The 16,655-nt window shown below is 40.0% G+C and overlaps 1 protein-coding gene across 1 annotated transcript in view; it reads right to left on the bottom strand.

Moving 5' to 3' along the window:
* Nucleotides 1-16,655, bottom strand: part of LOC128358351 (voltage-dependent calcium channel subunit alpha-2/delta-1) — a 58,015-nt gene that overhangs the window by 30,724 nt on the left and 10,636 nt on the right. Inside the window, exons 4-6 of the mRNA XM_053318593.1 lie at nucleotides 4,691-4,750; nucleotides 3,861-3,896; nucleotides 2,817-2,946 (exon numbers count right to left, since the gene is read on the bottom strand). Coding sequence (XP_053174568.1) covers nucleotides 2,817-2,946; nucleotides 3,861-3,896; nucleotides 4,691-4,750 — 226 coding nt within the window. The remainder of the gene's footprint in view (nucleotides 1-2,816; nucleotides 2,947-3,860; nucleotides 3,897-4,690; nucleotides 4,751-16,655) is intronic.

Raw genomic sequence — 16,655 nt, 5'->3', positions numbered from 1 at the left:
CACCTCTTCATGGGGTACAGTATCCTGTAGTCACCCATATTGCCACTGACACTAATGAATTCCCTGGCTGCACTTGGCATGGCTTTGATGCTGTACTGAATCTACACCCAGTGATGACTTAATCTCAGTGGGATAACAAATGCAACACGGTTTAGATTTTTTGAACATTAAAGAGTGCATCTTTTTTTATGGCTTGAAATAATGCAACCTGATTTCCCAGAACTACGTAAAATGATTATGACCTTTTGACTCCATGGTGGGGTTAAATTACGTGCTGACAGGTTCTGTGTGTGTGTGATGTAGTTCTGGAGCCAGCAACCAGATAGTTTACCACAAAAACCACAGAAAAAGAGGGCAACAACTAGTCATGGTCAGTCCAAAGGTAACAAAATCCATCTGGGTTGTAATACATGTTGAATTTTCAACATCTGTATCCAGAAAGAGACAAACACCATGACTTCAATCATTTCCTTTTCTATATCTTACACTTTGTATCTCCCCCTTTCTTCCTCAAGCACTCTGTCCTTCAGTCGGCCTGCAGATGCAGCTATTGTGATCCTTCTGTCATCTGAACATCTATTTCCTATCCGAGCTTGTGCACGTGATGTGCTGCTGCCTATAGAAGGTGATTTCATAAACTTGCCTCCCACTTTACCCAGAAAATCCAATTTTCTCCAGCTGAGCAAAGGCTATTCCTGGAACATTTATAGGGTGGGGATCAAATTGGAGAGTTGAAACCTCAATAACGTATGAATCTTCTGTCTCTTTTTTTCTTCAGGCATACAAAATACATACTCCTTCATGGCTGCCCAATATCCACTATATATACACACTATATGAGCATATGCACAAAGACGCACACATTTTTCTTGCTATTTTTACTTTAGCTTGGCATTGACTAGATTCATTATCTGACCCATTTCTGTCAGAATTACATTTCTAATCTCAAACCTTACTCCTAAACCTTATTTCAAAGTCTCAACCCTAAAAATAAACTTCCAGAAACCAGTTTACAGTGTCCAGAACAGATTGCTTTCCACAATCTGAGTGCACCCCTAGCTTTGGGTCTTCACACATACACAAACACACACACACACACACACACACACACACACACACACACTACCCATAGTAGTTGCTTTCATCTCATTCAGATCAGACTTCAGGCCTGGATGCGTCCCAGCAGCTCAAACTGTCTATGCATACTCATTACTGACTACCAATAAACAGCATCCTTGAGAGAAAGGGAGTGAGAGGAGTCATGGCACCCAGCCCAGATTATGGCCAGAGAGGTGTCTCAGGATTTTGAAAAAAGATAAAGTCACAACCGGTTCAAAAGCATGCCAATAAACCAGGCTTGAACTTTTATAGATAACAGAGCCTGACAACAACATGTGACTATTCCCATCCCTCATTCTTGCCCCTGTGTCTGGGGTCAGCAGAAAGGTGAAGTGAGTAACCTTGGGGCCAGACGGTTCCTCAGCAGGGCCCGCAGCCTGCTGAGGAAGTAACTCCATTCTGCTGTCCCTTCAAGTCACTGCTGACGCACCACATCTCACTGCATGATGATTACTGAATGCAAACACATACACCCAGTCACACAGATACCCAGTCTTACATGCTGTATATCTAACACAGAGATAAAAATAGACAAGCTCAAGCCAAGCTGGAACAGCAACACCTGGTGGTTGGAGAATTGATCCTATAATTGGACTCGTATAGAATCTCATGGTGAACCATATATCCCGGTGAAGTATCCTTGAGCAAGGCACTGGAGGTTTTACTTCTCTCTCATTATGAGTCACACTTGATGAGAATATCACTTAATGTAAAAATAGAGGAAAAGAAAGCCATTCAGATATAGTTAATAATTCAGACGACAGTTAAGATATTCAACAGACCATCTTTAAGTCATTGACATTCAACTTGAGCTGTGCTAATGTCAGAGAGACTCTCGGGAATCCAATTATTCTGAGCCACTCAAGGTAAATGTCACCACATGATGATGAAATGATCAGAGATGTACTTTCATAACAAACAGGAAAAATTCACTCTATAACAGATGTGCATATGCTTCATTAAGATCTTAAATTGTTTTACATATGGGACATGAGCCAGAAGTCCAATAACTGCTTCAAGAACTACCAACGTAAGGGCAAGTGAGCCATTAAACAGATAATGGTCCTGATTCTGTTTTACAACAGTACAGTCAAATGACTCTTATGTGGTTGTAAAAATGGAAAACAAGGACATAGATTAGTTGATACTGCTGTTTTATAATCACAACCAGGGCAGGGATATACTGCAGGGGAAATGTTGTCTTTTTATGTGTTACTTAAAAATGACACATTTCTAAATAAAACTTCAGTTTTCTGTTGTGGGAACACATTATGTAGACTACAATATAGTCAGGTTATGTGACTAGACCAAGCTTTTCTTTTATGACTGTATTAGGTGTTTCATAACAAGTGAGCCAAAAGCCTCAGAACACATAGGAAGAATGTAAATGAATGCCTCGCCACATTCATGTTTGGAGGTTTGTTTAGACAAAGGCATTTCAGTTACAGGATCCGCAGTTCATTTAAATCCCAAGGACACATGGCTCGGCCAAGAGAAAGCAGGGTACAGGAGAAGATCTTATTATGCTGTATTACTTTTTTTTTTTTTAAACCATCATTTAGCCATGGGCAAATCTGCCAGAGGCACAATCTGTAAACAACATTTCATAAAAGATTGGTGTGTCAGTTGTATCCATGGCTACCATTGGGGTATGTGTGTCTGTGTGTGTGTGTCTGCTTGTGTGTGCTTGTACTCACAGCCATCATAGATGTCAGTGGGGATGTGGACGGCCGTGTGGTTCTGATCAGTCAAACGTTTAAACAACAGGTCCTCCTTAAAGTCTGGTCGAAGCCTGTATTTTCTTCCCTCTGTCTCATTTGCATCCAGCTGGAGGGGGAAAAAAATCAAGATGCAGACAGTAGTGCTGATCATAAAAAATCCCCTCTTTATTCTATTTGCTGAAGCATCATTATGTGCTTGAAACAGTTTGTGGCTTCATTTAAACAACCTTAATGACAGTCTGACTATACGTCCTCATCAGCTCCTGTCTGACATGATAATGTCATCACAGCACTTTTCCTACCCTCTCAGCCGGTTTAAGAAAATATTGTATCATCGACTGTATGCTCGGCTGTTTTTTTTTTTTCTTCCTTTCTTATCATCTTCATTTGGAAGGAGTAGCAGGAGACAGCCAGATTGTCTATCCCCCTTGTAGAGATTTATAACGCTATGCATTCACCAATTTACATCAATGAGAGCAGTACAGACAGGCAGATATATGGAGAAAGCATGATGAGATATGGAGGAAAGAATGCGGGGTGGAGAGGCAATGAAGTAGTGAGGTGGAGAGAGAGAAAGCCAGAGGGGGAGGGAGAGAGTGGTGAACAGTTGCTTCCTAATAAAGCAACAGTGTAGCCAGCTCATACATCTCATCTGTCAATTAGAGGAGAAACATGGCAGAAACCTCTTCACCTGAGAGAGGGTGGAAGGAGGGATAAAGGAGGGAAAGCTACATGGGAAGAAAAGCCTGGAGAGGAGGCATAAGAGGAGGGATTGCAGAAAAAAGGGCTGAGGCAAAATATAAAAACCAGAGTGTGAAAAAAAACATGAATGTGGAGAATAGGAGAAGTAAAATAGAGGAGAGAATGGAAGGTGAGAAGGTGAAAGGGAGGACAAGAAAGAAAGGGTGTTGTGTACCAAAACCATATTGTCAGAGTGTGACCTGCATGTTTGCAGGGGCTTAAATGGAAAAAGAGCAAATTGGCGTAAAGCAAAAAAAACAAAAAAACAGGCACACTCACATTGTCCTTTGCGTTGTAGTAGGATATTTCATCATCCTGTAAACAAGTCACACACACACACACACACACACACACACACACACACACACACACACACACACACACACACACACAAATATCTAAGTCTGTGGATGCGTTAGAGTGTTGCACAAAGGAGTGTAATATTTATGTAATCACAAAATGCTTAATCCATTTCTAAACAGGTTTCCATTAATTAATTCTTCAGTTTTATGTTAATGGAGACACTGGTCTATGCTATCAATTGAATTAATAGTGTATGAGTTAAGCTGAGTGTGCAAAATACTCCTCTTTTTTTACATCTGTGTCTGTGTGCCTACAGCCATTTGCAATGCTCAAGGGAAGCGTTTTCCTGCTATTGAGAAAGCCATACGGTATTTCACAGCTAAGACACATATATAAATGTCTGACGAGTATTTTTCCTGACCGTGACGTTATTGCGTATTGTAATTGCCTGCTGCTGTGGCTCATGGAAAGCAGAGTATCTGTCATCTGAAGTGAGACGCATAATGTGTCATAACACAGTGTATAATGTGCAATAAACCTATTTACTAACAGAGCTGTAATCACTGCTAACAACACACAGATGCAAACAGATTAAACCTACTCAGACAATAAAATAGAAGCTATAGCCTGCAAGTCCAGACTTTGTTTGCAGCAACCATTCGTGTGTATCTCCTTATGCTTTCTTGAATCCAAACTCACATATAGTATATAATACACACATAACTCATGCTTTTTTAATACACGCACTTATTCCTGTAAGTGTGTGTGCTGGCGTGTCTGCCTCTATTTTCCTGTTCCTCTTTTACCTCAAACTCGTCTCTCCACTGATGCTCCATCTGGAAGTTCTCAGCAGCTGTAGCCAGTTTCTGGGGAGTGAAATATGACAGGGATTTAGATTGGAAACTGCACAGGCTATACCACCTTCACAGCATCAAGTCTAATTATAGAAAACCTGAGCAAAAGGGAGTATGTTAAAAAGCAGGATGAGACCATCGCAGAGACAAGAGAAATTATTATGATCTCACTCACAGAGCTCAAACCACAGGGATATCAAGGTCTTACAGCACTGTCCGCTAAAGGCCACACCACAGAACGTCATAATGTAAGAATGAAAAGGTTTTACTGTGTGAGAGCAGTGTGTGTATGTGTGTGTGTGTAAGAGAGAGAGTGTGAGATAGAGGGAGATAAAGCAGTAAGCAGTGTAAGAAATGGTAGCCACTGAATAAAGTCAAGAGCAAATGGATTACCAACTGAGAGCCTGTCAATCAAATTGGATGCTACTAAATAACACATGGATATAAATGTAATTAGTCTCACACATCTTTCTAACATGCACATACATAGAGACACTGAGAATGAGGAGCAATAAGGATAAAGAGAATAGTAGGAGTGTTTATTGCTCTAAAATTTTCTTTCACAAATTGATGCAATAAAGATAATGTGCAGAGCAAAAAATGTCAAACACAAACCAAACAGCACAATTTATCACTCTAAAGATAAAATAACTCCCTTTACCACTTGTATCCTGAAAGTTCATTATATATATATTATTGAAACATGATGAGTTTGGATTTCCACTTAAAATTGAGTGAGCATTTAGGCATAACTTTCCAATTACACTATACAGACCAATATGACATTTCACATTTCATTCCATCCCCTTTTTTCTTTGAGGCCAAAGACAAGAGCAACACTAACAAGAACATGGACAGGGGGAACAGGGAGAGGGAGAAAGCTTTATTCCTTTATTTCATAAACCTACCTCACAGTGTCACGCCTAGTACATCTAAGTGGACAAAGTTATAACAGTGAAATCACAAGACAGACAGCAGGCAGAGAGGCCAAACCAAAACAATAATGTTGTGTATGTGTTCACTCAGGGAAATCCACACTGATCAAAACACAGCCTAGCCTGGCCCTGCTTTGCCCTGTTCGGACTCTACTGGGTAAGCACAACCCTGTCAAGGAAAGGTGCTTTACTAAACCCTGACACAGTGGCTTCCTCCACAACAGCAAGGTTACAACATTGGCACCGAGCAACTCACTCCATGCAGGGATGTTTTTTTCAAATTGATGACAGCAATTGCAGATTACGAAAATAATCTGTAGTCACGGCCAAATCTTTCTCTGATATCCATCTGTTAGACTGTACAAGTAGGAAAGTGTAACATCAAGCATAGATCTGTGCAATAGTAATATCTGGATGAGGTGCTTACTGTATGTAGTAGATGTGATTCTGTGCTAATACTGAGTGTGGGTATAAATGTGTATCACGTGTGTCATGTGTCTGCTATCGGCAATGGTTCCATTCTTGATCAACAGCCCCGTCCCTTTGGCCTCCAGTCTTGGGCTTTATTCCAGACCTGTCTCCACCTCCCCTTCACTGGCTGTCAGCAGCTAAATATACACCCCATTCAAGCCATAGACACACACACACACCAACACAGAATAGTGATCATGATTTTATTATGCACTGTGTTCATCATACTCAAAAGTGACACATATGAATCATATGTTTTCCATCCATCCATCCATCCATCCATTTTCTGTTGCTTATCCGGGGCCGGGTCACGGTGGCATCAGGCTAAGCAATGTGACCCAGACATCCTTCCCTGAATCATATGTTTTCCATTTACAAATTGTGTTCATCAAATGCTTGATGTGGTTGATGCTATCTATTGATTTAGATCTAAATCCACAGCTTTTATAAAAGTATAATGATTGAACAATTAATCTTACAGCCCATCTGGTATGTAAATGGTAAATGGACTGTACTTATATAGCGCCTTACTAGTCTTTACGACCACTCAAAGCGCTTTACATTACATCTCATTCACCCATTCACACACATTCATACACTGACAGCAGGAGCTACCACGCAGGGTGCCAACCTGCACATCAGGAATTTAACCATTCATTCTCATTCACACACCATTGGCGCAGCAACGGGAGCAATTTGGGGTTAAGTGTCTTGTCCAAGGACAGATCGACATGAGAACTGGAGGAGTTGGGAAATCAAACCACCAGTCTTCCAATTGGAGGAAGGCCGCTCTACCACCTGAGCCACAGCCGCCCCATATGTACTCACATAATGTTATTAGTACCTGGATAAATTTAACTGGAAAATCTCAAATGTCATGGATGCTGTTGCACCTATTAAAACTAAGACGACCTTGATGAGAAAGAAAACACCATGGAGGAACACTATGATGATAAAGGCTTTAAAAACAGAATGCAGGAAAGCAGAACGTGAGTGGAGAAAAACTAAACTTCAAATTCACCTTGACCTCTACAAACAAAGTCTTTGTCATTTTAACTATGAGTTACTCAAAGCTAGACAGCGACACTTATTTGAAATTATTAATAAAAACATCAACAACACTCGCACTCTGTTTGCTAGGGTTGATAAGCTTACAAACCCCCCTCAACAGATAGCTCCAGAACTCCTTTCCACAGAAAAATGCCATGAATTTGCTTTTTCAGTGAAATAATCCAGTCCATAAGGTTAAATATCAACACAAATCAACAAAACAATAAAATGACGCAATGCCTAAGACCTCCCAGGAATAACTCAATTGCAATGTCAGAATTTAAAACAGTTGACCAAAAAACCATAGAGGAAACAGTGCAGCATCTAAAACCATCAGCATGCTGTCTTGACATAATGCCATCAGATTTTTTTTAGACTATTGTGAACTCTGTCGAAACAGATTTGAGACAAGTAATAAATAGCTCACTTCAATCAGGCACGTTTCCTAAACCCCTAACAGTAGCTGCCATTAAGCCACTCTTAAAAAAGAGAACACTGGATGCTTCCATGTTAACCAACTACAGACCCATCTCAAATATTCCTTTTATAGCCAAGAGAGAAAGTGGTTTTTACTCCAGTGGCCTTTTTGACAAATTTCAGTCAGGCTTCCGACCTAACCACAGTACAGAAACAGCTCTTATTAGAGTGTTAAATGACATAAAGTTGAACACTGACTCAGGCAAGGTGTCAGTTCTGGTCCTGTTGGATCTCAGTGCTGCGTTTGACACTGTGGATCACAGTATACCGTTGAACAGGTTGGAAACTTGGGCAGGACTCAGCGGGACAGTCCTAGACTGGTTCAGGTCCTACTTGGAAGAGTGGAGTTATTTTGTGACCATTGGAAGTTATGAATCTGATTGAGTGGCTATGACAAGTGGAGTTCCTCAGGGGTCAGTTCTTGGACCCCTTCTGTTCAGTCTATATATGCTGCCCTTGGGTCAAATTCTGCAGAACTCTAATGTAGACTATCACAGTTATGCAGATGACACACAGATATACCTAGCACTGTCCCCAGATGACTACAGTCCAATACAGTCATTGTGTCACTGTTTAGAGCAAGTAACTAATTGGATGAACCAAAATTTCAATTAAATCAGGACAAAACTGAGGTCATTGTTTTTGGCAATAAAGAGAAGAGGATTGCTGTCAGTAAACATCTCGAGTCACTCCCTCTAAACACTAGGGACCAAGTCCGAAACCTTGGCGTGATGATAGACTCAGATCTGACCTTCAGCAGTCATATCAAATCAATCACCAAAACAGCCTTCTATCAACTTAAGAACATATCCAGAGTGAAGGGTTTTATGTATCAAACAGACCAGGAGAAGTTGATTCATGCTTTCATCTCAAGTAGACTCGACTACTGTAACAGTCTTCTGACTGGACTCCCACAAAAAGCATTAAACAGTTGCAGCTCATTCAGAACGCTGCAGCTCGAGTTTTAACCAGAACAAAGAGATCAGAGCACATTACTCCAGTTCTAAAGTTTTTACACTGGCTCCCAGTCAGCTATAGAATATATTTTAAAGTTCTGCTACTGGTCTACAAATCACTGAATGATTTAGGTCCAGGATACATGAATGACATGTTAGTAGAATATAAACCCAGTAGAGCTCTGAGATCTACTGACTCAGGTCAGATAGTGGAGCCCAGAGTTCAAACTAAACATGGTGAAGCAGCTTTTAGCTGTTATGCTGCACACAACTGGAACAAACTACCAGCAGAACTGAAATCAGCCCCAACTGTGAACATTTTTAAATCCAGGTTAAAAACACTTCCTTCTCCTGTGCTTATGATTGAGCTCTTTTAAAGCACTTTACATTTTAATCTTTCATTTGCACTCTATGTCCTTTTAATGATTTTAAAGCCCATCATTATTTTATGCTGCAATTTTATATTTAATGCTCTATTCTAGCATTTTATTTCTCTCCTTCTATTTTTATGTACTTTGTTTTTATTATTAGTGTGGGGGGTGGGGGTGGGGGATTAATTGTATGTTTTAATGTTTCTCAAATTACATGTTTTTCTGTTTTATGTAAAGCACATTGAGTTGCCATTGTGTATGAAATGTGCTCTATAAATAAAACTGCCTTGCCTTGCCTTGGCACAAGTAAGAGCTAACCCTGCAAAAGTGGTTCTGCATTGTTTTACTAATATTTTTACTATTTATTTGTGTATCAATATTCCAAAAAATAAATCAATTCAGTGACACTTAAGCAGAAAATACACACAAGTCCAACCGCTATCAAAACAAAAATCAAATTCATGTTTCATGTTTCATGACAAAAAAAAAAAAAAAAGGTTATAATAATCTGCCACCTGAGGGGGAATGGGAGCAGCAGTTCATATCCATGTTGAAAAGGCCAAGTGTGGGAGGTCTTGTCATCAGGTTGATATCCAATGTCAGCTAATGTCAGTGTAAAGTCACATCATGTTAATGTCACACCACTGACTGAGATGAATCACCCCAAATCTCAAAAAATCCAAACATGTTCAATATTCTAAATGTATATGTTTAGAATGCAGCATGCAGAAAACACACACATACTGTACAGAGGTGTATGACCACACAGGTATTGATTGCAGATTTCTCCTTTGGTCCTGGATTTCTCTCTGGGCACTTTGTTGTATGTGACGTAATACATGAGTATAAGCAACAGCTGTTCAATACGTGATATATCATGCATAATACTCTGGCAATTTGTATGATGTAAATGGAGCATATAGGTCTACAATGTGTCAAAATACTCTCCTCTCACCTACTATGTATAAACATACACATGCAAATCCCCACACACATGCACATACACATACACCTCCTAAGAGAGCAGACCGACAGGGTTGTTAAAAATTCATGACAGGGCTTTGACGAGGCTTCTTTCCCCTCTGGGAGATATGGGGGTGGTTGAGGAGGGGAGAGTGAGGAAAGATACCTAATTACCCTTCTCTTTTCCTCTCTTTTTTCTCAGTATCCCTCTCTGTGTCTCTTTTTGTCAAAAATGCATGCACACACATAGGTTGTCAGGCTACCCAAAGAAAGCACCACAATCAAATCTGCTGTAAACTACAGAGCCTTGATTTGATGAGACCACACCCTGAGTGACAGCTAACCACTCTAAACTGGCATAATAGTTCATTACAGAGGTACTGCAAGTAGTCGTCTCCATCAATTGATTAGAGGCCAACATTGCTCCGTCCAAACACACAAATTTAGCACCACAACGGTTTAGTTAATGGGAGTACATAACACATTCCCTGCGGCATGCTTGATCTAACTGCTCATTAGTCTCCCTCTCACTTATTGTAGTATAGATACCCCAGCTCCACACCATAATGAGTCCACTCTGTCACTGGATGACCAAAGGAGACCTGAGGAGAGCCACCACTCCCCTGCAGCCTTAATGGGGGAAGTGGGATGCATGAGTACAAGGAAAATGGGATTTGGATCCATGGAAGTAAAGAGGCGAGGTGGTCTAGTGAGAAAAAGTACCAAACAGGAGCGGAAATTCATAAGAATAATGAAATCTAATACTGTGAGGCAAAAATGTGCATCACTGTCTGAGGGCACCATTGCTGATACATGTTGGTTAGCTATATCTTAATCCCAGTTGAACATAAAAGCAGCCCAATGATGGCTGCAACAACTGCTTTGCCTATCAATAATCCAGTAGCCAAATAGGGCATATAGTATTTCTCACTTCAGGCAAATTGATTAGATCATTTCGCTGCAGCAATTGAGAGCACTGGAATGACTTCAGATGCCCTGACTGTTGGATTGCATTAGAGTCCTACCTGCTAGCCCCACAGTGAGATATTTCTGCTCTGCTCTCACCAGTCTTAGTTGTCATTCTGCCGGGGCAACCCAGCAGCCCGCCATGCATTTAGTGAGAAAGAAGAGCACAGCTTAAAGGATAGACAGGGAAGATGAGACAGGCTCTGTTAAACCTCACAGAGCCTCACAGAGCCTCCCAGACTCTGTGTGTGTACGTGCGTGCGTGCGAGCGTGTGTACGTGCGTGTCTAGCTCCACATGCCTGAAATCAATGGGCCATTCAGAGCACAACTGCTTTCTCCTTCAGACAACAAAGCAATACTACAGAAAAGTAGTAACAGTGTAAAAGATCATTAACACCCACATTCACTCTTAGCTCTCCCTTCCCCTTTTAGGACAACATGTCCACATTCATGGATGTGTGTTATCTATTCGCCGTAATGAGTCCCAACTCAAAGGGATGGTAAGAAAGTTAAAATGCAGGAGGTGCAGAAGGTCAGTATGGGAAGCGGAATAGAGAGTAGTCTGGAAAAAAGGGAAAGACATAAATTATGAGCAGATAGTGAGGACAGTCCAAAGGGAGAAAACAATACTCAGAGTCAGCATGATCACAGTGTTCGAAGTTCTCATTAAAACTTAGCTCCTGAGAAGGAGCAGTGGGATGATGAAGAGATAGACGGGGGGATGGATGGGGGGATTGTTGAGTAAAGAATGGTCGAGACAACGCATTAGTTGTGCAAAAAGGACAAACAAATGCACCCTCCTGCGTGCATGTTGTATACATATATTGTGGGCGTATGTTAGGATAATAGAAGAAAAAAAGATAAAAAAGAAGAGATGAGTAAGGAACAAGAGGAGACTTGGGAGAGAAAAGACATGGCAAATAGGGAGATGGACAGAGAATCAAATGTAAGGAGAGAGAGAGGAAGGTTTAGAGATGAGCAGTACAAAAGAAAGGTATAGGAAAGTAGAACAGAGAGTGAGGAGAGAAAGGAAGAAGCATGATAAGAGAGACACAGAGGTCAGAAGAGATAAAGAAAGGTTGATTTCAAATTCCAGTTTGACAGAGAAGTGTGGCAAGAGGCCAGGAGCTGGACACAGGAAAGATACAGTAAAGCTGGAGAAAGAAGAGCACTGAAAGGGAGAGATGCAAGGATTGAAAGAAGGTCAGGTGAGTAAATGGAGAAAGTGAGCATGAGAGAGAGAGAAAGAGCAGAGGTATATGCAGCTGTGAGAGCCCAGGGGAGAGCTGTGCTGCTCCACATGGCTTCTCTTAGAGGCCAAACCCTCCGATGGGAACAGTAAATCTACAGCTGCTCCCTGATTTGCCTGTCCATGGCTCTTTTGCTCTCACACGTGCTCTCAGGGATGAGTATATCTGTTACTGTCCACTTTAGAGATTTGATATAGTGTTTCACCAGATTTCACTGTTTTTCATTTTATATTTGAGAAATGAGTAAAACACGAGTGGGGTAATCAGTCCCTATTCCATTTTCTGTCAGAAAAAAAGGTAAAAATAAACACCTGAGAGTCATAATGGAAGCGTAGTAGTAGTAGTAGTAGTAGTAACAGTGTCAGTAGGCAACAAAGTTCATTTGAGATGTGGTGTTTGAGAGACACTATTGTGTCAAACTGGAGTTAGATAGAGGCCACTAATGATCTTGTCAATCATAATTATTGTAATTATAACAGTATTACCATTACCTTGACAAATATAATAATAATAATAGGCGTGATTTATATAGTGCTTTTTACAAACCCAAGGACGCTTTACAATGGTTACATCTCTTCACAGCCAAAGGTCATAACTTTCTCCAAATCAAATATTCAAATAAAAAAGCGAGCCTGTTGTGATCCACCAACACAGTTTGGATTTCTTCTCGATTAATGTATTAGACACCTGTCCCTGGCCTACCATAAGTCTAGTTAGAATTCCCCATCTGCACGGCTTCCTCCCACTCCCTGTCTCTCTCTCTTTCTGTCTATCACGCACACAGAAACGAATGCGAGCGCACACACAGAGAGACACAGACACCTCTTGTCTGCTTAATATGATCAGAGCGGAGATGGGAGGTTGAGTAACATCTGCTCTGGAGACTGGAATATCTCTGATCGTATCATAGCCTCTGCTCATTACTGCGTTACACTGGCACACGCACAGACACACACATGAAAACATCATAATGTCACATCTTGTGCTCATTATTGTAACATTGTGACAGCAGGCAACAGATTAATAAAAATATGGCCCAACACCTGGGGCACAAAGACTCCATTAAACACATGCACAAAGAACACACAGAGCACTTAACACGTACCTCTATATAAAGAGAACTGGATAAATGAACTGTTAAAGAGAAGAGACTGTAGAAGACTGTATCTTGTATTTTTAAAGGCAATTAATGTCTGGGCACATAAACTGAATCATGAAGAGAAAGTATGTTGAAATTTAAAGTAATTTTATTAAAATTGAATGTAATTCATGTAATTCTTCAAAAAATGCTTATTCTATAGAGGTAGAAATAATTGCCTTTTGCCATACTCTGTTGCTTGCATGGAACCACAAAACACATAAATGTTGAAAAATGCTTAGGAAGGGTTTTGTATTATAACTTGGTACAATTAAGACTGGTGCAAAGAATAGAACACTAACGCCGTGCAATCTGATGGAGGACAACAAATGTGATTGTGGTTGTGTCATATGACATGTATGTAGGGCACACTGTTTCTTTGCGAGGAGCTTGTTGGTGACTGTGACAGAGTACGCATCTAAAAAACATGTTTGTTGCAATGTAAGATCCTGTGAGCCTACAATCTCTACACAAAATGTTTAATGGGGCTGAGGAGTCTGGGGCTGTTCGTAGTGACAATATTTAGTATAGCTGCATTAAGTATGATCAAATTACATTGACATTGGGTTTATTTGTGACAGAAGGGAGTATAATAGATTAACTTTTATTGACTCATTAAGCTCGTTAAGTATAATGATAAAATCTGTGATTCTCTAAAGGCAGATTTCAGACGTGTCTTTTGCAAGACTAACTTAGAAGTGACAGTAAAAAACAGATTTTATTCAATGACCTGATTAAACAATATGAGTAAAATCTTTTATGCTAACAGTTTAGCCAGTAAAGCCAGTGACATAATATCTTGCTTTACCATGTATATCTGATGCACATGCTATACTGGTTAAAATTGATATATATTACAGAACGCGCACCATAAACTTGTTGCAATGACTGTGAATGTTGACACTTTACCTCTATTATCTGCTGAAGGCGATAATGTCAACAGTGTACACAAGCATGCCAGATTTACTGACCATCTTTTCAATAGCATAGAAATTCCTAGAGATGTTACCTTCAGTAAACTAAAGGTCAAAATACAGGGAAACTATGCTGTGCTTATGACACTATTGTAAAATATCCAGTGGTGGCAGCTAAAGACTTTCACAAAATGTGTAATATTCATGAACATGTGGCTGAATTGAACACTGCTAAAAATATATACGCAGCCCACTTTATTTTAAATAAATGAGTGTACAGTGATAGCAAATACACGTTAGGATTTCAAAGTCATTTATAATACATTTTTGGAAAGAAGTCAAAACTGTGACTAACAGTCAAACCCCTCTTCCATCTAGCATACATTGTAAATTGTTAATGAAATTGGTTAGGTATGGTGACTTTCTAATTGTTTAGTTTATTGTTGATGACATTGAGGGCATGACAGTATGAAGCAATAGAGTAGAAAAAAATAGATGGGCTAAAAAAAATGAGGGGGAGGTGTTTTGGGGTAAAAAAGTTCCCTTGAGATACTTTTGCATTCCCACAAGATACTTTTGCCTTCCCCTGTGAATATTTTGAGTGGAAAAAGGTACTTCTGGCCAAAACCCAAGAGAAATGAAGAAAAGAGCAAACCAGTGCTAATACTGGCCTGGAGTTTCTGTCAAAGTATCATAATTCATACCATTACATAAATAATTAATGCTACATTTAAGATAGTTCTTTTCAAAGTCCTTGTTTATTTTATTAGCAACTTTTTGGGTCTTACTTGGCAATACTAACTTGCTTACATTTGCATACTAACATTTGTGTGTGTCATTAGCTTTAATATTATTTAAGCCCCTTTTTATACAGCCTGGTTAAGGCAGAAATGTTGTGCCATTTTTCTGGGCTTAAAATGACATAACGTTTATTCTAAAAAGATGAACCATGGAGGAGGATCTTCAAACCTTTCTATGGTCTAGAGAAGTCCCAGAAGAGGACATAAGCCATATGAAAAAGGACAAGGTGACGTTGTTCGTGGTTCATTTAATAGATAGTGTTACAAACAGGCATGATTTAATAAAGAAAAGTATTTCCATACAACTAAATCTGACATTGTTTCAGTCAATGGTCATTTAACTCTGTCACATATCCACTGGATGAGGAATAGAGATTCTATTGATGTTTATTCACTGTGCTCCTGCCCGCCTTACATGCAGCTGTGTAAGTGGCTGTGGCTTGAATTAGCTGTTAGTAGATGAGTCTAACACAACAGACCAGTATTTTGTTAGTGCCTCATGGTGATAGGAGGCTATCAAATTATGTTTGTTGCTATTATTAAAATCATTATGTCAGTTTTGGAAAAGGAGGAAATAAGATTAGATACACACAGAAACCAAGTTACATATATCAACACACACATTGGGCCACCTGTGTCCTGTAGAGTTTTAGTGGTGCTGGCTGAGGTATTACTCTAAGTAATGTTGTAGACTGGCTCATTAGTCACCGCACAGAGCCCTTCACCTCAGGAGAAGAGAGAGAATTGCACTGAGGCACACATACTGTAGACACACACACACACACACACACACACACACACACACACACACACACACACACACACACACACACACACACACACACACACACACACACACACACACACACACACAATCACCTCATGCAGATTGTTCAAACAAGAGCCAACAGCTGCAGCAGACATGTGGCTTCGGGTTGTAAGAGAGAGAGAGGTGCAGATAATAACTTGATGTGGAAGCGTGAGTGCATGTCTGTCCTGTGTATTTCATCAGTTCGACTTTTGCCTTAACAGTTCTGCGGCATCAATAATTACGTTTTTAATTACAGTGTACACAGACAGCAAGACAAAGAGAGAACATCCCAGTGATGGAGGAGGGAGGCATGTGTTGAAATAATTGGATCTAGCCTCAGGCCCTTCACACACTTTCACTATGTTGTCAACGGCTAAATAAGTTCATGTATGATTTTACATTTATGTAGGAATGTGCACAGCATTGTATAGATCCATTGCAATTAGCCATAATGCTGCTACAGGCAGCTATATCCTGTGTTTACTTTTGCTGTCAGACACTTAAAATAACAATCTGAGCCACTGACAAAAAAACCCTCTGACAGGCCCCAAAGATTACATTACAGCCTGTTTTCAGCTGCCGGCCAAAGCAATCACTCTCAATACTGTACATATTCAAAAAATGTTTGTCCCCATTAGATACTTAAAACCAAAATTATGTGAAAATATTGTCCAAGTTGAAAAATAATTGACTCTTTAAGGTGATTTTATTATGATTTCACTATTGCCCCCTCCTTACTCCCGTGACCCTCTGGCGATCAGCTATCGAGTAACCACAATTGGATGATATGAAAATAGAAACAATCAGCCAAACC

This window comes from Scomber japonicus, chromosome 5, assembly GCF_027409825.1.
Source record: "Scomber japonicus isolate fScoJap1 chromosome 5, fScoJap1.pri, whole genome shotgun sequence".
Classification (NCBI taxonomy): Eukaryota; Metazoa; Chordata; class Actinopteri; order Scombriformes; family Scombridae; genus Scomber; species Scomber japonicus.
This window is presented reverse-complemented; position numbering and strand designations above follow the sequence as displayed.